This window comes from Ptiloglossa arizonensis, chromosome 5 (genome assembly GCF_051014685.1).
Source record: "Ptiloglossa arizonensis isolate GNS036 chromosome 5, iyPtiAriz1_principal, whole genome shotgun sequence".
Lineage (NCBI taxonomy): Eukaryota > Metazoa > Arthropoda > Insecta > Hymenoptera > Colletidae > Ptiloglossa > Ptiloglossa arizonensis.
In genome coordinates, this window is record NC_135052.1 from 4,296,066 (window position 1) to 4,321,186 (window position 25,121).

Consider the following 25,121-nt stretch of genomic DNA (forward strand, 5'->3'; position numbering starts at 1 on the left):
CGAGCAATCGATCGAAAGAGGAGACGATCCCGTAGCGCAGTTTCCGTTCAGCGAACTCGACTTCACTCGTCATCGACCCCGAAACGATTTACGTTCGCTGCCAGCTCTCGGTCGACGACTATCGCTGACACAGGATCTCTCTCCTACGTGCTGCGAGGCTCGAGGTCAACGAATCTCGAACGATAGCTCGATTACGCGATTACTCGCCCGCATCGGTTAGAATCGGCGGTGTCGATTACACGGGGAAGCTCCGATCGCCGCTTAGAAACCGAATCGTATTTATTTACATAGTGTACTATAGGTCCGTCGTTCGGGTTCCACGGGGAGAACCGACGCTTCACGGTGAATATCATTTTTCCACGAGTCAACAACGATCGCTGATAGCAACAACGATCGCTGAGAGCAACTACGATCGCTGAAAGTAACAACGATCGTTGAAAGCAAGAACGAACGCTGAGAGCAATAACGATCGCTGAAAGCAACAACGATCATTGAGAGCAAGAACGAATGTTGAGACCAACAACGATCGCTGAAAGTAGCAACGATCGCTGAAAGCAACAGTGATCGTTGAAAGCAACAACGATCGCTGAGAGCAAGAACGATCATTGAGAGCAAGAACGAATGTTGAGCGTAACAACGAACGCTGAGACCAACAACGATCGCTGAAAGCAGCAACGATCGCTGAAAGCAACAGTGATCGCTGAGAGCAACAACGATCGTTGAAAACAAGAACGATCGCTGAGAGCAACAAGGAACGTTGAGAGCAACAATCACTGAGACCAACAACTATCGCTGAGAGCAACAACTATCGCTGAGAGCAACAACGATCGCTGAGAGCAACAACGATCGCTGAGAGCAACAGTGATCGCTGAGAGCAACAACGATCGTTGAAAACAAGAACGATCGCTGAAAGCAACAACGATCGCTGAAAGCAACAACGATCGCTGAAAGCAACAACGATCGTTGAAAGCAAGAACGAACGCTGAGAGCAACAAGGAACTTTGAGAGCAACAACGATCGCTGAGAGCAACAAGGAACGTTGAGAGCAACAACGATCGCTGAAAGCAACAACGATCACTGAGAGCAACAACGATCGTTAAAAGCTAACAACGATCACTGAGAGCAGGAACGATCATTGAGAGCAAGAACGAACGTTGAGAGCAACAACGAACGCTAGGACCAACAACGATCGCTGAAAGCAGCAACGATCGCTGAGAGCAACAACGATCGCTGAGAGCAACAACGAACGCTGAGAGCAAGAACGATCGCTGCGAGCAACAACGGTGTCTCGTGTATCTCGAAATCGTGAATGAAACGAAACGAAACGACCACCGTGGCAATAAATTTCTACGTAAACATTTATATTACTCACCTTGCTCTTGTGAATGTGCTGATGCTGGTACTCGCTGTCGAACTCCGGCTCGCTGAAGTAGCTCTGGTCCTCCCAGTGAGGTGGTAGCGAGGAGATCCCCGGGACACCGTCGGAGCTCTCGAAGAGTCTCAAGACGCTGCGGTCTCGGATGTCTCTCAGATGCGATCTGAAATCGAAACGGACGTACCTACGTCGATACGTATATGTATCGTCGCGAGAGACGAACCGCGAACGATGCTTTAATCTTTACGGATCGTGTTAACCCTTTGCACTCGAAAAGCTTCTCTGCAACCAGAAACTAGCACCTCAATGAGATCCTTCGAATCGTGTGATTAATTTAAAACGGGACACTTTCGTTTCGACATTTCGTGTACATATGGTCGCATCTTTGAAGAAAGGAGCGATACGAATTTTAATTTCAATTCCAAACCACGACGTTTTTCCGAATTGGAGAAAGTACACCGAAGCAAGTGGCGATCGAGGATCGGGTGAAAAGGGTTAAACGGACTACTCGATTCGCGCATTTGATTCTCGATGGAGATCTCGTCGTGAGATGTCAGTCGCAAAGTTCATTTTGATCCAACGAGTTGAATACCTTTTTTTTTTTGGTTTTATTAATTCCACCGAGGGTTTCGCTCGGCGAGAACAAAGCGCGTCGAAGAAACGCATCAAGAATAAATAAAATCGACGTCTCGCGCGGGATCGTTAAAGACTCGGCCAATTAGACCGCGCACAGTTGTAGGGGCGACACAATTCGGCCACTGTATCTCTCATTATTTTACATTAAACCTTGTCCGCGTGTGGGGTGGTTCGTTAGTCGCTTTATAGTTCTCTGTACTCTTTATAGAGTTCGAACGAGCATACGTGTGTGCACGTAACGCGGTATTCAAAGTTTGGTGCAACAAACCTGTGCAATCTGATCGGTTAAAATTTTGGCAATCTTTGGCGAGAGAATGGTTCCCCTATCGAGATCTCCATTCTCTCGATCGGAACAGAATCGACGAAAAGATTCGATCTCCGTTTCCGAACTCAAAATGAATTTTGCGAGCTGTAGAAACGCCATCGATCCAAATCAGTGGATTCGTTTCTCGCGATCACTTCTCGGACACCCTGTGCGTTGTTTCGAGCGCTCGAAAAATCTGAAAACCGTCTTTCGAAGATTGCATCTAACCTCTTCGGGTACACGCGCACGATCGATGTATAAAAAAAACAACCGTTAGAATTGTTCGATGTTCGTGATCGAATCGACGTAACGGAGCAAAATCGTCGAAATGGATACTTTCTCGATCAACTTTCAATTTGTATTTACTCCGTGAGAAAGAAAAAAAAAGAAAAAGAAACGATTCACCGGCGAAGCGGTTAAACGGAGATTGGCGCTACGGTTGTAAGATGGCGTGACAGTAGTACCTGAGATCTTCGAGTTCGTAGAACATGTTCTTGTTGCTATCGTGTATGTAAACCTTGACGTGAGGACTGTCTAGATATTCCATGGTAAGTTGTTTCGGGAAGCTTCTGACAAAGAGAGCCTTGACGGTGTCTATGCTTGTGATTTCGTTCGGTAGAAGCGCCCGCTTCGTCTCGTTCCTATACTGCAGGAACACTAGACCTAAGGAATCGTCCACAGAAACGCATCGTTTCGTCAGGAATGTCCGACAAGGGCACGGAGCAGCAAGGCAGCAACATGACGCTCCTAATTCTATCGCGGGTGTTGAGTTACCTAGTGGTCGCTCCAGAGTTTTGCTGGGGGTCCGTACGACGGGGAGGCTGCTTCTTTGTTTGCCACCCCGTCGGAATCCGGTGCTCGATGTCTCCACCTCGGACATGATGCCCGGGTCGTCATCGAACAACATCGTCGAAGAGGGAGGTGGAAACCCACGTGGTAGAGGCGACTGGAAATACAAAAGATCTCGATCAACGTTACGTTCGTGGGTGTCCCCCGCTGTCCTTTCAGCGGTGAACACTTTCGATGTGGAACGAGGGGAGTCCTTATCGTTCGAAAGAGCGTTTCTTCCGACGGAACTGGGCCACGAATCGCAGCCTTACACGCGTATAAACCAACCACGAAACATTAGGGATTTCTAGACAACGATTTGTATAGGAAACAATTGTCAATGTTACTGTGAACGGTATAATTAAGACCACCCGAAATATTGACTTTTGTTATCGACAGATGCGTTTGGTCGTGTAGCTAAAGATCGTTTAAATACAGAACGAGTATTCGAGTACACGAATGATTGCACAAACCAACCACGAAACGTTAGGGATTTCTAGAGAACGATTTGTATAGGAAACAATTGTCAACGTTACTGTGAACGGTATAATTAAGACCACCCGAAATATTGACTTTTGTTATCGACAGATGCGTTTGGTCGTGTAGCTAAAGATCGTTTAAATACAGAACGAATATTCGAGTACACGAATGATTGCACAAACCAACCACGAAACGTTAGAGATTTCTAGATAACGATTTGTATAGGAAACAATTGTCAATGTTACTGTGAACGGTATTATTAAGACCATCTGAAATATTGACCTTTGTTATCGACAGATGCGTTTGGTCGTGTAGCTAAAGATTGTTTAAATACAGAATGAGGATTCGAGTACACGAATGATTGCACAAACCAACCACGAAACGTTAGGGATTTCTAGACAGCGATTTGTATAGGAAATAATTGTCAATGTTACTATGAACGGTATAATTAAGACCATCGGAAATATTGTTCTTTTTATCGACAGATGCGTTTGGTCGTGTAGCTAAAGATCGTTCGAATTCGATATTGGGTTTTTTGTTTCGTTTCTCGAAAGTAGGATAAAAATTGTACCGATAAAAATTGGTATATTTGTGATCGTAAGAGCAATATTGTGGATATTTGATTGAAACGTCGCTTCGATAATCGATGTAGACCCTCTCGAAGATAATGATACATGTTCGAGACAATTGGAAACTAGAGAATGCTAAGCGGAATACGTATGTGATAAACAATAGTAATAATTGTAAAAATTTATCTAGGTTACTGATAATCTTGTACGTTGATCTAAGAATTAATTGGGCGAATGCTGTGATGTAACGTTTATCGTATTATTGAAAAGAAACGTAGGTGTGGAGTGAGAATGTCTCGAGATTGTTTTCGGTTCTGCAATATTGCTCTTGCAATAAAAAAGATCCATATATTTCTATCTTTTCAGCGCGAATTCCGAACGAGAAGCATTATTTTGTTAAGTAATAAACTTAAGTAACACTTGTTAACGCTTCAACTTAACCTTCGTCGGTTTTTATATTTTCAAAGAAACAATTCGAAACCTTTTTCGGGAATTTACAATTACAAGTAACACCGATTTAATAAATCGTACATTTACTTTTGTAATAACCCCGTTTGTTTGTTCATTACGGAGAATATCGGTTCTGTAAACAACGATGAGGGCGGTGTGCTCGAAACGATAAAATTTTACAACATATCGCCCAACATTTCCGAAACAATGGACCGTCTATCGGAATCAAGTGTTTTCCGTTAATAAATACAATTTTCCCACAAAGTTTGCCCGTGCTTCGCTCTCGGATAGCGAACTCGTGCCGTTTTTTATCCGAAACTCGAACCACAATTAAATTTCAAAATTTAATCGCGAGATTTCAGTACGGTTCACTTTACGCGTATCCACTATTCGAGGGTCGTAGCAGGTGTGTTTAATGGTTCTGAAATTTCCGCGAGACAGGCAAAGTTTGGTGGTTTCGTTACCGTTTCGTCTACTCGAAACTTTCCAAATTTCTCTGTCAAAGATTCACCGAGCACTCGTTCACCTATACACGACACACCTTCGCAAACATATCAAACCAGAACACACGTCGATCCTCCCATTGATCTTGTCGCAACGACCCTCAAATATTCGCGCTCCATCCGTGTACTTTCCAAGCTCTCGAATAAAAACCGAAGAACGCGAGATACACCGGTCGAGAATATTTAAAACCGTGTATCGTAAAAATATCTGGTCAGAAAGCCCCGATCCTTCGCGATTTCTTCATACTCACCTCCGTTTACGGGAACGCGAACCCAGTTTCCGATTGGAGAGAAAACCTTTCGTCACGATGGTGGACTCCCCTTCCAAGTGGGAAATATTATGGCAACGACGAGAGACGATGAAAAATAGTCGCATGCTCTCGTGCGATTCGAAACGGTACAAGAGGCGTCGGAGGGGACGGAAAATAAAAGTGTCGAAAAATTACCTTTCTCTGGCGAGACTTGGTCCCCATCTGTTAGCGGCGGCGCGTACACCGAAACACACACACACAAGTAAACCAGTTAGATGTATATATGCATGGAACAGAAAAAATTGGGGTTTTTCGGCCGGTGATGTACTCTCGTGAGATGTACGAGCGAAAGGACACGATCGCGGGCATGCGATCGATCGATCGACTCCTGAGTATCGTCGACTGCTTCTCACGGTTCTGATGAGAGTCCTGGAAAAGTTTCCGCGCGATCGCCAACTTCGCGCGATCGAGTACCCTCGATGTTCGGTTCGTCGCACGGTTTCTTCGAATTTTCATCGATCAGTTCTCCCGTAACGATCGGACAAAGTTGACGATCGCGTTATCGGCGAATAGGTGTGCCAGAGGGATTGTACGATTCTTGGTAACGCTCGCGAACGACTCGTGGAAGCCGGAACGAGAAAACAAACACACGAATGGAATAAAAAAGAAACGTGGAGGGAGAGAAGAAACGAGCAGGAGGGCGTGTCGGTGCACGATAATATATAAAATCGAGCCGCGCCACGTGTACGCGATAAAGCTACGGCATACAATAAGAAACGTAGGCAACGCGCGGGGGCTGACGCGGACGACGCTTTGTTCGCGTTACTCAGTAGGATTTTCTTCGTGGTTGGCCACCGGGAAAAAATTGGAGCGTAAACCCGGAACGATGGTCTCCGCGACGAATTTTTCGAGGTCGTGAAACTACCCCGCAACGATGCACCGGTCGGTTATTTTCTTCGAATCGATGCCAGAGAATGCACGTGCGATTTACGTGCGCGATAACACGTTGCCGACTATCGGGAAATTTTCTAAGTTTTCGTGTGTTTTTTCTTTTCTTTTTTTGACACTAGATTCACCGACCAGTCGAAACGATTACGATTGCTTTCACGAAGAAATTTACCTTAAATTCCGTAGCACATTTTCAAAAGACGTTACGATCTTTTTTATTCTGGACGTATAATCGATTAAACAAGTTCCTCCTTTTGCTCGAAGAACATCTTAATACACTGGAATCTGTCGGTAGTTCTGGTACTAAGTAATCTACAGTTTGCGGTCCGTTAACGAGTGAACAGATACAGCCAAGATCAGTTTTTCGTTCGTTGTTAAATTAATTCACCGACGTATCTTTCAAAAACGCGACAGTCGCGTTCAGTATGCTCGAATCGTTGAAATTTTTCTTCCGAAAGAGTTATTCTCGTTTCAAGGTAAACGTTATCGTATATTTTTCCTCGACAGTAACCTGCACACTTCTTGCAAAATATGAATCGTTTACGTTCGCGTTTGCTCGAATACGTTAACTATCTCGCTGAAACTGATTTCGACGAGCAGTGAAAGAACCGAACACGAAGAACCGATGAACGTTTCGCAGTTTGAACCGGTAGGGCCACGTTTGTGTACGCGTGACACGGCGTTAAAAATTCACGTACGAAAAAACGGGAAAAACTTACGAAACGACCCTGTACAACGTCGCCGTAACTGGTTAGAACGAATGTACGACTCCTTGATGCGAAATCCGCGTGTTTCGAACGTGTTTGCTTAGGACGTGTTTGAATGTTCGACGCTCGGATTTCAACGAAAAAACTTCGCGGGTGGACGAAGAACGTGTAATATTTGACACGCGTTCGGTGGTAAGCGTGGACAATAATTCACGAGATATTTAACAACAAGAATCGCAAGATATATTATACGTTGGTACGATACAGCTGTCCACGTTCAGGATAAAACGCGAGTCTTCGATTTTTCATCGGTACGTTAGTACGTCATGACCGTCCACGTTCAGGATAAAAGGCGAGTCTTCGATTTGTCATCGGTAAAGCTTTTTCCAAAATTCAAGTATCAGACTTCTGTCGTTCCGTCCGTGATGATTTTGCCTTTAATTAATAATACGCTCCTCGATCGCGTTCTCTCAACGTATCGTTTTCGTCTAATTATAGCTATGGAACATCGACCGGGTGTGTTTCTTTGGTTCTCTCGTTGCATCGTAAAGTCGAAACACGAGTTCTGCGTACAAGGACGTTTTCGATCGAAAAACTTGGAGCGTGTAGCGAAACGGAAGAACTCTTTAAGATTAGAGACGAGTATTATTAGACGTCTTGTAGCGCGATTGGTGGAATTTTAGAATCGCGATTGGTACTCCCGGAACGGTGTTGCTCGCTGAATACGCGAAAGGTTATTATTTCTTCTATGCGTCGATACACGGATCCGTTTCAAGAACATCGGTGAGCAACGCGCGAAGACCAACGTGTTACATCATCCAACGTGCATCTGGCACGTCTGAAATCCCGGTTTACGACTCGTCGGCACGTTGCACAGTGTTCACCGAGTTGCTGACCGCGAGTCTCCTCGTGGCTCTAGACCAAGTGGTATTCCCACTCGAACGGTACGGAACCTAGACCGTGTGTCTTACTTTTGGCAACTCGTTCCTTGAAATCTCGCAATCGGTGCGTCGTACACATCTACATGCATAAATGCGTGAACAAGTAACAGAGATACGAAAAAGGGTGACCAAGAGGGAGAATTATTTCGAAACGAGACGCGCCCTCGATCGTGTACGGAGGCACGTGTAATTTTAATACGGTTGACCGAATTAATTTTGGCTACCGAAACTGTTCGATGCCGGGTCGCGACAATGTCGACGAACGTTTCACGCAAGAGTGAAACGTTCACCCCGACGGCCAACCTGTCGCGAGTCTGCCCGATGAACTCGAGTTCGATCACCTCGCGAAGGTGACGGTTAACGAGCCATCGACGAACCTCCGTACACCGAACATGGACAGACGCGTGTCTCGAAATAGTCGCGTTCGACGAACGGTCGCTCTCGTAGCGTCGACAGGAGACGAGAAACGAGAAACGAGGACGGTGTAGGTGGATGCGGCTTAATTAACCTCTTCCCTTCGTTACGCTCGGTTCTTGACCTCGGAATATCCGTTAAAGCCATTCACCGTCGCCGGATGCTTCGACGAAGATCGTCCCTTACGTAATCGCCGCACGCGATCCGCTAATTTGTATTACCGACGCGGAAGAGAGTAACGAGATTTACGGGGACTTTCTCGTATCCCGCGAGAGACTCGAGACTCTTTCCCCTTCGATACCCACGGGTCGTTGAATATTCTTGCCTGGAATTCCGTTCGAACGTCCGAGCACGCTCCCCAGCCCCCGCGGTTCGATGATACCGGTGCACGTGAAACGAGGGAGAGGAAGAGACGAGAAAAGAAAGAGAGAAGAAAAAAAAGAAAGAAAAAATGTAGAAGAAGAAGTAGGAAAAAGAGATATCAAAACTCTGGAAGCATAGTTTCGACGATTCGAGGACCTGCGTTTCGCGGTACAGGGACCATAATCGTTCATCGTTGTATCGTGGCCACGAGTCGCAACTACGAAGCCAGCCGCGATACCGACGTCCAACATGGCCGCTTCGTACGACAGGTTGCGCAACTACCTCCCCCCCGCGAACTTTACAATCACGGTAATCCGTGGATAATCGAATCGGAATCGGATTCCAGAGTGTTTCGGTTATCTCGGGTCGAGGCTGAGTCGTGTACAGTTCGACGAGCAAAGTGAAAGGGGGCGGAGCGAGAGAGACGGACCATCGTCGAGCGAGTCTCGCTTTACATGCCCAGCGGCGATAAGCAAGCGCGCGCTAACCGCTAACAAGGAACGAAATTATTTATACCAGAGTCTTCGTAGCTCGCGAAAAACGGAGTCTTCGAATCGGTGTGTCGATCGACGAAAATCGCGACCTCGTTCGAATCGCGTCTCGAACGATTTCGACTACGCGCGATTAAAAGCAAATCCTCGCCGAGTCGTCGGTTGATTCTCCAAGCCGAAACTACGAGTATGAAAATTTGAATTCGATCTCTGGCTCGAAGAGCGACGGTCACGCGTCGACTGATTCACCAATGATTCCTCGTATCCGGTTATCCGTAGATCATCGTGGCAAACAACTTGTCCGCAACGATACTCGATTCGCGATCGTGGTCCCCGATATACGTCGCGCGTGAATCGATCGCAGGTTTTCGCGTGTACCTCGCAATCGTCGAGACTGTTCCGTCGTGTACCGAGTTCTCGGCGACACGTTCGAGAAGTGCCCGGTCACACCAGGAGTCGAGACAAGAACAGCTCAGTAACCAGAGAGAACGGAGAACGTTAAGAGATGGTCGATACGTATGTAATTGAAATGTTTACGGGGCAACGATTCACCTCGAGATCCATGGTGGTGTGACGCGAGGGCGGTGTACCGTATTGGCCGTGCGGCGGCGGCAGATGATGGGGATGATGGGGATGAAGGGGGTGTAGCTGTTGGCCCGCGTTGAACTGCTGATGATGCAGGGACGGTTGGTGATCGCCGCCGAGGGTGTGCCTCCTCGGCTCGTCCCTCGACCGGCCACCCCCGGACCCGCTTCTGCCGACCGAGCCTCCTCCGATGCTTCCGCTTCCGCCGCCTCCGCCAACACCCAACACGCTTCCTCCACCGACGCTCCCGCCCCCTCCACTACCCACGCCGCCACCGCCACCGCCGCCGCCCCTCCTCCCGATTGGAATTTCGTTCGAGCCTGCCTCACCCTCCCCCCTGCCGGACCCACCTGAAACAAGTAATAAAGTCTCTTTTATTTCTGCAGCCATTGTCGGGGATTTACAGGGGATTTACAGGGGAATTTCGGGGGTGTGGGGAGTTTCTCTATTTTTCTCTCTCTCTCTCTCTCTCTCGCTCTCGATACAGGCCACTATTGTTTAAACACTCGCACGTACGACGACGTATGGTATTTTTTTTTTTTCCCTCCGTTCCTCTTTTCGTCCACGCTTTTCCGCATGTCACAACTGTTGACAGTATAACAGCGGATGTACGCTGCGTTGTTTTCCCGTTAATGGGTCATTCCGTGTCAAATCGATCACCTCTCGGCGCTCGGTGTCAGGGATTTCGGTGAAATTGAAATACGATGTATTTCGTACCGCGTATAATTAAAGGGGTTTACGTAAACATTTTCCTGGTTTCGAATTCCGTTTCGAGTACACGCCAGGCTCGAATTGCGCGATGTTCGTTCGCGCCGGCCGGAATCGGGAGGAATTTTTCTTTCTTTTTTTCAACACATTTGCATCGAAGCACGGAATAATACGCGAGTAGCGACTGTACACTATCACCGAGCGCGGAATAATCCGCGAGTCTACGACTCCCATTTTACCAGTTGCAACTGGTACGTTCAACCATTTCTGAGAACTTTTTGGTTCCATTAGTTTAACCCTTTGAACTCGAGAGGAGACTCTCGGTCACCACACAATTCAGTGTACTTCTTCCAATTCGGGAAAATTTCGTTACTTGAAATTGAAATTGGAAATTAGGTATTACACTCTTTTAAGGTGTAAACATATTATATGTACGTCGAGTATCGAAACAAAAATGTTCCGTTGCGTATTAATTTTTCCGATTTAAAAGATTTCATCGAGGCGCCAGTTTCAGGTAGCAAAAACGCTTCGAGTGCAAAGGGTTAATATACATCGGTGTATTCTAAATAAGTTTTACTCTTTTGTGAAGATCTTTCAAACTGCCACTATGAGCCTATAAAAAAATATTTTGCTACATAATATTGCGTAGTATCGGATTTTCCGTGTCCACTTAGGCCTGCTTCGAGCGTAGGCCTAAACGAGATAACGCTCGAGGACGGACTTGAGGTAAACTAAACATTTGGCGCCGATCGGTCAGCTAGCTTTCCTGGAAGGCACGAGTATCCTTTACAGGGGGTCTTGCTCTTGCGCGACGACCAAGCGTGAGAATGCATGGGGATGAAAGGGAATACATGTGGTTCGGAGAAAGTGAAGAGTGTTTGGGAAAGACGAACGATTAGGATGGCCGAACGTGACCGAATGTCCGAAGTGAGAGAGACTGAGGATTGGAACGAAAGAGAACGAATGGGAATGACTATATAGAGCGCGAGAAGAACGTTAAGGGACACAGTATGACACGGTATGACACAGTATGACACAGTATGACAAAGTATGACAAAGTATGACAAAGTATGACGACGAGAGTATGTCCGAAGACTGAAAAGACGATAAGACGAGACAATTAACTCTTTGCACTCGAAGCGTTTTTGCTACCTGAAACTGGCGTCTCGATGAAATCTTTTAAATCGCAAAATTAATACGGAATGGAATATTTTTATTTCAATATTTGACATACATATGTTTACATTTTAAAAGAGTGTAATACCTAATTTCCAATTTGAATTTCAAGTCACAAAATTTCCCCGAATTGAAGGAAGTACACTGAATCGAGTGGTGATCGAGGGTCTCCTCTCGAGTTGAAAGGGTTAAAAGACGCACCAAGCGAAACTAACCACCGACACTACGTCTAACACTATTATCACAATTTATTTATAATAAATATACATATATCCATAAACCACGCACGAGTACAATAGTTATTTGGGGGCTCGTACGGGGATCGATCACTCAAAGATCTCTTCTCAAGTGATTTGAACAGAGAAAAACGACAATTGTGTATTAATCGTTTTAAACGGTATATCGTTAATAAACTCCATAAATAATTTCGATGCTCGTTACTGCACATACGATGAACCGCTCGCGGTGATACGGGTCGGTCGTCGGTTGGACGTCGCTGATGTTTGAACGCGGCAGCCTAAACAGACCGATGATGCAAATTGGTTAACCACGGAACTGTCCGATCGTAGCGATGACTCTTCGAACGAGATTTTCTTCCGAGTCGACAGGGACAGGTTGCGTGAACCTCGTCGACGAATCTTTCGAATGTCCAACGTCGTTTCGCAAAATCTGGGAAACACGATCGTATTCCGCGATGCTTACTTTACGAAATACACGGTCAACCTTTATTATCTCCAACAACCTCGAAATACGTAATTGACATCGTAACGAGCCGTTAAAGACCGCGATACCATCCACCGAGGCCGAGCCTCTCGCGCATGTATTGTTCGAGGGTGGTCTGCGAACGATTTCGGAAGAACGGGTGTACTATGGATTTTCTCGGCGTTAATCGAATCCGCGTTAAATTTAACGCAGAACCGCTTAATTATTTCGGTCCTCTCGTCCACGGTGGTAATTCGAGCCGCTCGGTGCATCCGTTTAAACTGGTTTTGTAGTGTACCGCGGACGCGATCTACTTCCTCGATTGTTCGTTTCCTAGATCGGATGGAATTCCGCGCGTTAAATAGACGCCTACGCGGCTCGCCATTGACGACAATCGTACCACCGCTCCTGATTCGTACAACGCGGTTTCGTTCCCCAGTTTTACCACCGTACGATTTATCAGCGACCGGTCATCGTGGACGAAATTTCTGCACGTTTCCGGTAATACTTCACGGCGAGATTTCGCGCAGTAAGTGTGCCACTTCGGCTTAAACGGAGCGGAACGCCGTCTCGTAACACGCGCTCGCGGGTTTACGGGAAACAGATGCGCGCGATATGAAAGTCGAACGTATACCAAAGTACCCCACCGCCCTTTCGAGAGACTGCAGCTCGCTTGAAAATCCAACGCGAGAGAGAGGTAAAATCCGAACGATCGTTCGTTTTATTCCGCTTGTTCTGAAAAACCCGAGGTGGACAAAAGGAGCGCACAATGGTGAACGGAATATACGTACGCACGGTAAACGATTTTATGGCGTGGAATTGGAAATTCCGGGTGTATAGTCGTTGCTTAAATTTAGAGCTATAAATGGCCACCATTCAAATAGCACGAGATCCAACGTTCCGGTTCCCGCTCTTCGTTCAAATAATATAGCGTGAGAACTGTACGCTCGGGTAACCGTAGCGGGCCAACTCGGGGGTCAGTTACCTGCAACGGGACGCATCGTGGTCTTTAACGGCTCATTACGATGTCAATTATAGAATGCTCGCTCTTGTACTTTCGTGCAATCTGGTCAGCAAACGTGATGTTCGATTTTGTTAACACACGTCGCTCAACAGTACCTGTCAACGTTTTTCCCTAGCGATACACCAGCAGCTATTTGTAATCTTTTCATTCGCGTTTCTTTGTTATCTCTAACAGGCTCTCGTAGATTCTTTCGTTACTTCGTCACTTGGAATTTTGAAACGAAATCTCTCTGAATCGAAAATTTGTTTTCGGTGTTTTTCTATACTACAACGTAGCCATTCCTCTTAGTAGCCATTCTTCTTCGTAATCGTTATCAACGAACCGTTCTAAAAGTCCAATATGTTTATCCCACGTAACTTTCTCGCAATTTCGCGAACACAATTTAAATCGTTGGCGAAAACCAAACAGTTTGTACACTCGGTGTTCATCTCGAGCGTCTAGAATATTATTACTCGGGCTCGAGTATACTCGAACGTAGCGATTAAACGTTTAAGGTCCTCGTCCGTAAAAATCCTACGTACATTCCGCTCGAAAAGTATCGGGATGTCTGCTCGTTGCACACGAAACGTGATTATCGACCCCGGTTTAATTATTTCTACTAGTTTTATCGCATCGTACCGACGAAAGCACACGCTGGGATATATATTTGCCATTTGCGCGATTACGTTACCCATTTATTGCATTTCATTTATCGAACACGCACGGTGTCGACTTTGCGTATCCGTGCGATTCGGTGTGGATGATTTTTCCAGATCGTCTCTCTCGATACAAAACGACTCGAACTTTTTCAACGTCTCCGAATCGAATATTACCGAAAACAGTAGAAAAATTTCTACTTAAAAAAGTTTTTAAGTTTCGATAATGCGTGTTGCAATCAATATCAAGATCGGTCGCGACTCTCACTGGCCTCGCTAAATTTCTTTCTCGAAAATTTTTAGCAACAGTTCCTTCTAATATTTTCAAGAAAATACAACGAACGTACGAACGTGGACAAGATTCGGTCCGATTTTGTTAGAGACGATAATCACGGTATATATTCACACTTGAGAATACTCGTTCGAACGATGAGCGATATTGTCCTTTTTTGTATACACTTGTGCTAACCCATTAAGCTTGCTGGCGAGCCCTTGGTCGTATGCAACTCTTTCAAGAGAGAGCAGTTCTGTATTATATATGTACCAGCAGAGAAGTAAATCCACCAAGTGTTTCGTCTCCAATTTTCAATTATTCTCTACCTACGACAGATCTCCTTACCACGTATTTCGCACGATATTGTTAAACGAAAAGTGGATGTCTGAATGAGAAGAAAATTTATTTTGGTTGTAAGCGGTGATACATTTTTATCGTAAAATGTCCTTGCATTCCGAGGTAACGAGCTTGGCGATAACTCCAAAAGATCGGAGTGACTTTTGTTTATCGTTTGTTGTACGATTTCCCATAAGTGTTCGAATATTTTTGGAAAGGAGTGGAAATCTTTCTCGCGGGCGAAGAATCGCGAGATTTTCAACGAGGAGTGGCGAGAGTCCGTCGGATCCGACCTATTTGGCAGAAAGTTGCGCGTAAACTCGGTCGAGAATAACGAGTTCGCGGAAGTGGCCGGAAATAGTTTCGAGAGCAGCACGTGCGATCACCAGGCGCCGGAGACACACGCATCGCGTTCGTTGCCTCGCCGAGTCGGGGGACCGTTGCCTCGAGGGAGCTGCGCAAGGTTCCGACTGTTTACCGGAAGCGAAGTTCTTCCCGCGGAAGACGCGCGGCTGTAATCGTTACGCTTTGATGCTCGATCCGGACGAAGACGGAACGCGCGACTGTAAATACGCGGATGCTTCGAAGCGTACTCCGGCAACGAAATTCTGAACCGTTACCGCGCTGCTGATTCGTCGTTGAGCGAGCAAATCTGTACGACGAAAAATCGAGAGACGAGAAATAGAGTTCGAAAAATTGGGTAACGGAAGATTGAGTAACGGAAGATCGAGCGATGAAAAAACGAGTGATGAAAAATCGAGCGATGAAAAATCGTGTAATGAAAAATCGAGCGATGAGAAATAGAATAACGAAAAATCGAGTAACGAAAAATCGAGCGATGAAAAATTGTATAACGAAAGATCGAGTAATGAAAAATCGAGCAACGAAAAATCGAGCAACGAAAAATCGAGCAATCAAAAATTGAGTGACGAAAGATTGAGTAACGAAAGATTGAGTAACGGAAAATCGAGCGACGAAAAATCGAGCAATGAAAAATCGAGTGACGAAAAATCGAGCGATGAGAAATAGAATAACGAAAAATCGAGTAACGAAAAATCGAGCGACGAAAAATTGTGTAACGAAAGATCGAGTAACGAAAAATCGAGCAACGAAAAATCGAGCGATGAAAAATTGAGCGACGAAAGATTGAGTAACGAAAGATTGAGTAACGAAAAATCGAGCAATGAAAAATCGAGCGATGAGAAATAGAATAACGAAAAATCGAGTAACGAAAAATCGAGCGATGAAAAATTGTGTAACGAAAGGTCGAGTAACGAGAAATCGAGCCATGAAAAATTGATCGACGACAGATCGAGTAACGAGAAATCGAGCGACGAAAAATCGAGTAACCGGGAATTCGAACGATGAAAATCGTCGACTCGAAAGTCGTCGATGTAACGGAATGCGCATTGAGAAGATTCTTACAATTACGATGCTCTTTAAATGAAAAAGAAAAGGAAATATTGCGCGCATCGTCCCTTGTTGCACGTTCGTCGAACGTTTTAAAGACTTCGGAAGGTGTAAAGATAAACTCTTCGATTCCCATCGGGAGGATTCTCCAATTTGAAAGATAAATACCAAATCGATCGAGATACAATTTTCGTGTTGAATTTCCATACTGTTTAAACACGATACAACGAAAATAACCTCTGGTAGCCGTACGTAGGTATGTGTATGTACGTGTATATACAAATGTATATATAAATATATGCACGGATATACGTGTCTTTCTGGAATCTTCTAGAAGATTCTATTCTACGCGACGTTCATTAAACAAACTAAGAGTTTGTATATTACCGAAAACCGACCTCGCGAAAAACGCGCGCAAAAGACATACCTTCCGGAATATTAATAAAATTTGATTTATCGATAGAACAGAGATATCGAGCAATTATTTAATCGCACCCGTAACCAAAAATTCCAACATTTCCAAGTAAATTTTCTCACGTTTCGTCCCATTTTTACGTTCGATCGACGAAGAGGCTCCGAAAAGTCCAACGATGAAACTCGGCGACTCGAGAGTCTTCGGGAGATAGATTCTAAATCTCGATTTTGGAGAATAAATTTTCCCACGTCTGCTCTGATTTTTACGTTCGATCAACGAATTAGATTCGAAAAGTCCCACGATGAAGCTCGACTTTGGACGATGGATTCTAACTCTCAATTCCTAGAATAAATTTTCCCACGTCTGCTCTGATTTTTACGTTCGATCGACGAATTAGATTCGAGAAGTCTCGCGATGAAGCTCGACTTCGGATGATAGATTCTAAATCTCGTTTTCGAGAATAAATTTTCCCACGTCTGCTCTGATTTTTACATTCGTTCGACGAAGAGGCTTCGAAAAGTCCCGCGATAAAGCTCGACTTCGAACGATAAATTCTAACTCTCGATTTCGGAGAATAAATTATCCCGCGTCGAAGCTTTATTTTCTCGCACCGCGGGCGAAAAGAAATGATCGAGGTCGGGACACTCGTGCATTTTCGGTAAAGTCGGGGTTATCGAGAGATGGTGGCGAACGTCCGGTGTCGTCGACGTAGCCCGTATCCCTGGAGGACGCGTCCCGTCCGATGGTGGAACTATTTTCGTGGCAGCGATCAACGCGTAACGTATGCGTTCGCAATTCGGACGGCACGCAACACCGACGGTGGAAGCTGAACAACGAAGCCGGGCGCGTTTAATCGGAACGACGACGTTGGAAGCTCGCGAAGCGAAAGTGGGTCGCCGAGCGGGCGGCTGCCGGCCGGCCGTCGCTCGGCTCGCCGACGTCCAATTAACGACGAGCCTCGAATTCCGGTACACGAGCAAACGTACGCGCGCATTCGTACCGCCTACGCGATTTCCAGCTTGACGAGCTTCGTACCGACTGCCTCGACCGACTCGACCTTCGACCGAAACGAGTCTCTCGTAATTAGCGTTTCGTCGAAAGCTCACCGCCCTGAACCCTACCGGGACGCGTCGTAGCTAACGGAGACCGGTAACAGCGAATCGTTTCTCGCGCCCGTTACTTCGATCGCGCGAATCTCGCAACAGCGGCGCTCGGTTGCGTCGCGAACAACGCGGAATCCGTAATTAGAGAACGAGCGCGGAACACCGGGCGTCCGACAACTTTGTAACTCGGCGTAGCGTGTGCCGTTGCTCCGGGAAACGCTCGGCCCGCCACGGATTAATTTTCTGCTCGATACGTTCACCGTTTAATTAATACGGACGGTTTAATTTACAACGACGATGTCCCGGCTTAGCAACCGTGCTGATTTTCGAGGTGTTCCCGATCCGAAACACCGGTTCGTCGCGATGCTGGACAACTTCCGCGAGACCGGTGGAATTGTTGCGTTCTCGGAACGCGAAATCGGTGTACGCGCGTTAACCCTTGGTTGAGGACGAGACACGGTCGTATCGTTGTGTCAACAATCACCGAAAGTTGCTACGGGCTAGACGGTTATTTCTTTGTACCGTTCCAGGCATCGTACGTAACTCATTGATGCGTGGTAGATCGTTCGATAAGTTTTATCCAACGATGAAACTTATCGAGCAACGTACTACCTACTATACTATGTTGAATAAGTTTTATCGAACGACGAAACTTATCGAGCAACCTAGTACTAAGCTAAGTTTTATCGAAACTTGTCGAACAACTTAGTACATTGTGTAGGAAAATCCAGTTTTGTTAAATTCACTGTTTACTATTGGGCTGTTCGGAAAGTCATTTCGTTTCTTTTTTTTTTTTTGGTGAAAATTGAAACACGATTTTTTTCGATTATATATTCTCCATTTTGGAAATTACTTTCGAGCCAATACATACGCGTGTAATATTGTACAATTGTTTCCAAGTATCCTCGCGAACGGTTTCGCGAGAGAGACCACGCCCACGGGTCCAAGCGTTGTACAGCGCGAGTTGGAAGAGCCCACCCGGTATCGTCTCGACGTACGCGGTCTTCGTGTCCGCGAGCGCGCGCGAATGTAATTCGAAGCAATTTTCTCGACTTCGAAACGATGAAATATACCCCTGCGGCGTGTCCACGAGTCGGTAGAGTTTACCGGTGAACGCGAGCCGTAATTTATTTCCGAGCCGCGCATAATAATTCATCGATCTCGCGGAATTGATCTCGTTCGGTTCTTTGTGTTGCGGAATAAGCACGACTTACGTGTCTAATTAATCGCGAAGAGGGCCCGATGTGGGTCGAAACGTTGAATGAATAAACATTACGTTCGGGAAAGGAAAATTTGAATAGTAAATTGAATCGCTCCCAGCACCGAAAAAATCAAGAATCGCGCGACCAACGGAGGAAGAATTTCCTTCTTTTTTTTTTTTCTATTTAATCTACAAAAACGAACCGAGTGGCAAAGGTACGATACGCGTCGTGGATATAGTTTCCACGCACGAGTACACGGGCATTAGTTTCTATATGTAAATTTAGATTTTCTCGCGAAAAATACAATTTATTCCGGGAAACGTTTAACTTTCAACCACGGTACGCACGCGTTCGGGGTTGTTTCGATTCGCGTTGCTTCGGCGCTTTGTGCGTGTTTATAGGCATTTTAAATGCATCACGAATGATCAAGTTATGCGAAAAAGGTCTGTTACTCTCCATAGAAAAGTGGTCTCGCCGTGAATATACAGATTGGATGCTTCAGGAGGACGACGATCCGGAACATCAAAGCTACGCCGCGGTTGGAAACGGTAAAATTGCGTTTCTTCGTTAGAACGGCCATCTCGGTCGCTCGATGTCAATTAAATAGAAAATGCACGGCCCTCTTTGAAGCGAAAGCTTCGCGGAAAACGCGTCTCTAGGATGGAACAATTAACGCGACAATTTCGCCGTATACCGTCTCTTCGAACTGTGCGTTGAAAAATTCGTAACCGGTTCGCAAAAAAAGGGACACAGTCTCTGTGCAGTCGATAATCGCGAGGACACGGACGAAATATGCGACTATTTCTCTCGGTTGATATTTAGGAATGAATAAAAATTGGAGAGATAGACGAACCACGATTCTTTCGTTCGATGTTTCTCTACCTTGGAGGTCTCTTCGTGTGTACGTGCAAGCACGATTGCACAGGTACAACAAAATTAAGACGCGATACACCCCATGCGTTTATTTTCATATCGAATTATTCCTCTGTATTTTTACCCGACGTTGATTACACACATCTGTTCGTGAATCTTCGACTCTTGGACTCGTCTCCGTACCGCTAGAGGTTAGGCTTAATAACAGCGCAGCTGAGGCTCGCCTTTTACATCGTTCCGTACGCGTGTGTATTTTCTTCCGTATGGTGCAATAAAGACGTGGTTATTGTTACTCGGGTAAGATTATATGGAAGGAGAGGGACGCGTGAAAAAATAGAAACGCGGGAAAAATGATACGGCATCGAATTACGAGCGACAGAAGAGAAGAGTACCATGCGAATTTACTTATAATTGAACAAAAATTATAGGATCGTTCGATTCTAGGATTGAAAATTGAAACAGCACGTTTGGAGACGGAAGATTCACGGAATCGTGATTTTCTGTTCAAATTCTCGCATTAGGTTACGCATCGTTGATTCGTCGAGAGATCTCGATTGTAAAATCAAAATGAACGAGTATCGATTAGATGCGTCCGCTTCGTTGAATCGTATTTTTGTACACTTTAAAAACTGTTATCGTGTACATAATTTCCGTATACTCTTGTTTACATCACACCCTCGTTTCGGCTACACCTATGCAATCGTATTTGCACTCTCCTTTGTCTCTTTCTTGTATCCGGACAAGCCTCTGAAGAAGATAACCGAAACGTCGACCGAATTAATCGTATTCCGCGTATCTCCGCAATATTTATTTGCTCTTGCGTATCAACGTAGAAAAGAATACTTACCTCGCGTATTACTTCTATATTCGTTCACTGGGCCCCGAGGAACGTTATCGCGTACACGCGTTGTAGTGTTTCCCACGTATTTCCCAATGGTACATTCATTTTTGTATTTTCGGTATTAATCACTCGGTAGGTGTACCAACCCTACTAGTGTTTTACATAATAGTGTTTCGTATAAACTTCCCAACCGTACATTTATTTTTGTATCAATCACTCGATAGGTGTACCAACGCTACTAGTGTTTCGTATAAACTTCCCAACCGTACATTTATTTTTGTACTAATCACTCGATAGGTGTACCAACGCTACTAATGTTTCGTATAAACTTTCTAACCATTTATTTTAGTATTTTCGGTATTAATCGCCAAGTATAGGTATCAATGTTACTCGATAGATGTGTAACGTAGATGTACCAATTGTTTTGTATAAACTTCCCAACCGTACGTTTATATTTGTATTTTCGGTATTAATCACTCGGTTGATGTATCAACGCTACTAGTGTTTTACATAATAGTGTTTTATATAAACTTTCCAACCGTATATTTATTTTTGTATTTTCAGTATTAACCCTTTGAACTCGAGAGGAGACCCTCGATCACCACTCGATTCATCAGTGTACTTCTTTCAATTCGGGAAAATTTTGTGACTTGAAATTCAAATTGAAAATTAGGTATTACACTCTTTTAAGATGTAAACATATGTATGCCGAGTATTGAAATAAAAATATTCCATTCCACATTAATTTTGCGATTTAAAAAATGTCATCGAGGCGCCAGTTTCAGGTAGCAAAAACGCTTCGAGTGCAAAGGGTTAATCACTCGGTAGGTGTACTAATGCTACTAGTGTTTCGTATAAACTTTCTAACCATTTATTTTAGTATTTTCGGTATTAATCACTCGGTAGGTGTACCAACGATAGTGTTTCGTATAAACTTTCTAACCGCGCATTTATTTTGTATTTTCGGTATTAATCGCTACGTAGATGTAGCAAGTGTTTTGTACACACTTCCGAATCGTACATTTATTTTTGTATTTTTAGTATCGATCACTCGGTAGGTATACCAACGCTGCTAGTGTTTCGTATAAACTTTCGAACCGCGCGTTTATTTTTGTATTTTCAGCGATTGATCATTCGAGTAGATACATCGAGAGTATTATTTCGCGGGAACTTTTCAACGATACGTTTTTTATTTTTTTATTCTCGGAGATGAATCGTCCCCGTTAGATATCGACGTTACGTTCTATCCCGACAGGCTAAGTGCAAATCCTCGCGTCGTTTGGTCGCTGATGTAACCGAAGGGCGGTACGTAACTCGAGGCGAATTTCGTACCGCGGCTGGGAATTAACCGGCAACATTCCGAAGCTCGCGAGACAGTTGCTAACGATGAAAATCAACGATAATACGAACCGACGAGGCTTCTCCTCCCTTTCCTCGTAGCGACTCGCTCGTTTCTCGAGGAGCCCAGCGAGCGATTCTTCGGTTCCTCCGACGTTTCGTTGCACCGTAACCCACCACGATTCTCTATCTATCGATTATTTTTCATCGTCGGTTTATCGGCTGAGCGGAAACACCGGGTCTACGCGAGGGTAGCGAAATTGAAACGTCGCCCCCACCGTCCCCCTTTCAACGTCGACTTATCTCCGGGGCCCCCGAAGACGCGGCGACCTCGCGACGAAATCCATTATCGGAGGGACGAGGAAAAATTTGACAACCGATGCCCCGAGTCCGTGGTAACAACCCAGTCGAAATTAAACGAGACGGCTTCACGAGAATATCGATCAGCGACAACCCTTGCCGATCCAATCCCGTTATGTTCTCCCTCCAGCCTCGAAACGGCGAAAATTGATTTTTCCCGCCCGACCCTCGAAATCTTCGTCTTCCTTCCAACCGTTCGAGGGTTCTCCCTCGAAATCACCGAACGAGACGCGTTTTTAACGTGGAAAAAAAAAAAGAAAAAGAAGTAGAACGAATACAAAAAAAAAAAAAAGAAAACACTCGATAAGTCGACGATACGCAGGGAACAGGGGCACAACTATCGACTATCCTGGAATCACGTACCGCGCACGATACTCTCCCGCCGATACGACCGGTTCGATAAAACTCCAAGTGTCGCGCACGACGACACGACCAGAACTGGCAACCACGACACCGCGAGATCCTCGAACGCGTTTATTTTCAGAATAGCGACGAGTAGCCGACCGAGCGACGCGCACCGAACAACGAGCGCCTGCCCTCTACCTCCTCGTCTGTTGCTCGACGAATCTAATCTAACGTTCGGATGTTCGATAATTCGTCCTCGCAGATAAGATTCCAGCGGCCAGCAAATACACACAGACCGTACCTGAATCCACGATACATATCGTCGATGAAGTTCGCGCGCCGGAATCGATCGAGGTTCTCGATTCGCGAACAGAGCTCGTCCCGCTTGCACCAAGCTACGGATTTTCGAATGAAAATTTTCTCCACGAATCGTGGATACGTACAATCGTATCGCGTTTGTACGTAATTGTAATTAGCGAGTGTGTACGTTCAACGTTGGTAATTTATTACGGATCGAGGTCACGATTTGGGACAGAACGGGTATAAAAGAAGGAATAGAAACCATAAACGGTACGCAAGGGGGTTTCCAATTTCGCCACGCTTCGAGGTACGATTTTAAGGAAACTTTATCATCGGACAGAGAATCGAGGAGTGTTCGATACGATTGTATTGTTATTTATCGCGCGTGTGTTCACGAGTACGATTTTAACGAAAGTTTGCCGATCGGTAGAGAATCGAACGATATTTCGTGTACTGGAATATCGATCTTCAAACGCGAGATATTTCGTTCGTTTCGATTCGATTCGTTCGAACGGGAACGATCAACACACACACACACACACACAGAGTGTGACAGAGCGAACGGATTCCTCTGAAATTGGACCGCGTTAATAAGTAGTCGTTATTAGCACGGAAACGTCATTTATCGCGTGTGTGTTTTCAAGGTTGCCGGAATGTTACGGTACGTGGTCGACTCGTATAACGCGCAGTACGGAAAAAAGGCGAGAAAAATAAGAAACAACGAACGCGAGTAAAGAATAGAGCGGTACGAGTCGCGTAATGTCGAGGTCGCGAAACGTTGAAACGGGCGAGAACGATCGCGAAAGGAACTCTTGGAAAATGAGATCTTCGAACGATAGTTTCCTTAACGATTAACATTTTCTTTAAAGGAAACGGAACAACATCGAAAGCTTTGCGTCTGGAACGCGCGACAATTACCGGACGCGAAAGAGATTAAATTGTTATCGAAACGATCGTTCTTGGAAACTACGATTTCTAATTTTAGAATCGTCGAGACAATAGAAACGGAAAGTAACGATTTGCGGATAGTTTCTCGAGCCGTTTCGTGTAATAAAAGTATCGCTATCAACGATGATATAGAAACGGTGATAAAAGAAACAACTCTGCATACCATTTGACGTTAAAATAAACGTTTCTCGGAGAAACAGCGGGGGAAATTGTTTCGTTGAACGCACTTTCTCTTAAAAAAAGAAAAAGGAACAAAAAAATAGTCCGGGGGAACTGTAAACGAAATCTTATCTACCGCGTAAATTCAAACCGAATGGAAGGAAAAACGAAATTCAACCACGGTGGGACTCGAACCCCTGGCGGGACGATTACGAAGCTGGAAAACCCTAGACACCGAGAGCTATCGATTCTTTCATGAAAGAACGTTAGTATTCGCGTATTCTTCGCGCACTGATCAACGATAACGATCCATTACGCGAAATATCTCCAGTGTCTCAAATCCGCTCGAATATGTGTTTCGATTTTCCCTTCGTCGTCGCAAAGTTTCGTTAAAATCCGAGCGTTACGGTTCGCGCGGTTCCTTTGTAACACGAGGTGCTCGACGGACCTCTCTTTGTTTCCTATCGACGAGAAAGGACGTAGGTTTTTTTTCTCAATCGTGTCGAGCACCGCGAGAATTGGGCCACGTCGTTTTCCTAGCTCGAAATAACCGGGACGGTCGAGTAAGTAAATTCGTCTCGATAAGCCAAACGAAAATAACCGGAACACGCTCGTACGGTCGGTGTGCTCTCGCGTATTTACAAGTTCAATATCCCCTCTCGACTAGACGGCCACCTACGCGAAAACAACCACTCGGTTAATTATAGGAAACGTAAAAATAGTCGGTCCGTAGGGAGTGGACGACTGCACGGTGCAACGAGAAATGTCGGAAAAAAGAAAGGAAAAAAGAATAAAGAAAAAAAAAGGAACGAGCGTGGGAAGAGTAACGTCGCGAGCCAAGTGTGCAACGGTCGCTTTTGGCGAAACAATTTACCAAATACCCAACGTTGGTTCTGAACGAGCAATCGAGCGTCCATCGGGCGTCCTTTGATCGATCGATCGATCGAACTCGATCTGGACGACCACCGATCCTGCGCGATCAAGGTTTCCTTTGCTCGTGTGCACGTGAACCGATCGATTTCAATTACCACGACGGACAACATAGTTGTCCGGTTTAACGCGAGCCGCTTTGGTTCCTTGACCTCGCGTTCGGATTCAACTGTTGCGCGCTTCGAAACGACGTAGTC

At 45.4% G+C, this 25,121-nt stretch overlaps 1 protein-coding gene across 19 annotated transcripts in view; it reads right to left on the reverse strand.

Annotated features, from left to right (window-relative positions):
- The window catches only part of LOC143146994 (uncharacterized), a 284,039-nt gene that overhangs the window by 122,983 nt on the left and 135,935 nt on the right, over positions 1–25,121 (reverse strand). For all 19 annotated transcript variants that reach the window (XM_076311775.1, XM_076311774.1, XM_076311790.1 and 16 more), the window contains 5 exons: positions 9,813–10,195; positions 5,592–5,618; positions 3,090–3,261; positions 2,780–2,978; positions 1,373–1,538 (listed from right to left, as the gene is read on the reverse strand). In XM_076311775.1, coding sequence (XP_076167890.1) covers positions 1,373–1,538; positions 2,780–2,978; positions 3,090–3,261; positions 5,592–5,618; positions 9,813–10,195 — 947 coding nt within the window. The remainder of the gene's footprint in view (positions 1–1,372; positions 1,539–2,779; positions 2,979–3,089; positions 3,262–5,591; positions 5,619–9,812; positions 10,196–25,121) is intronic.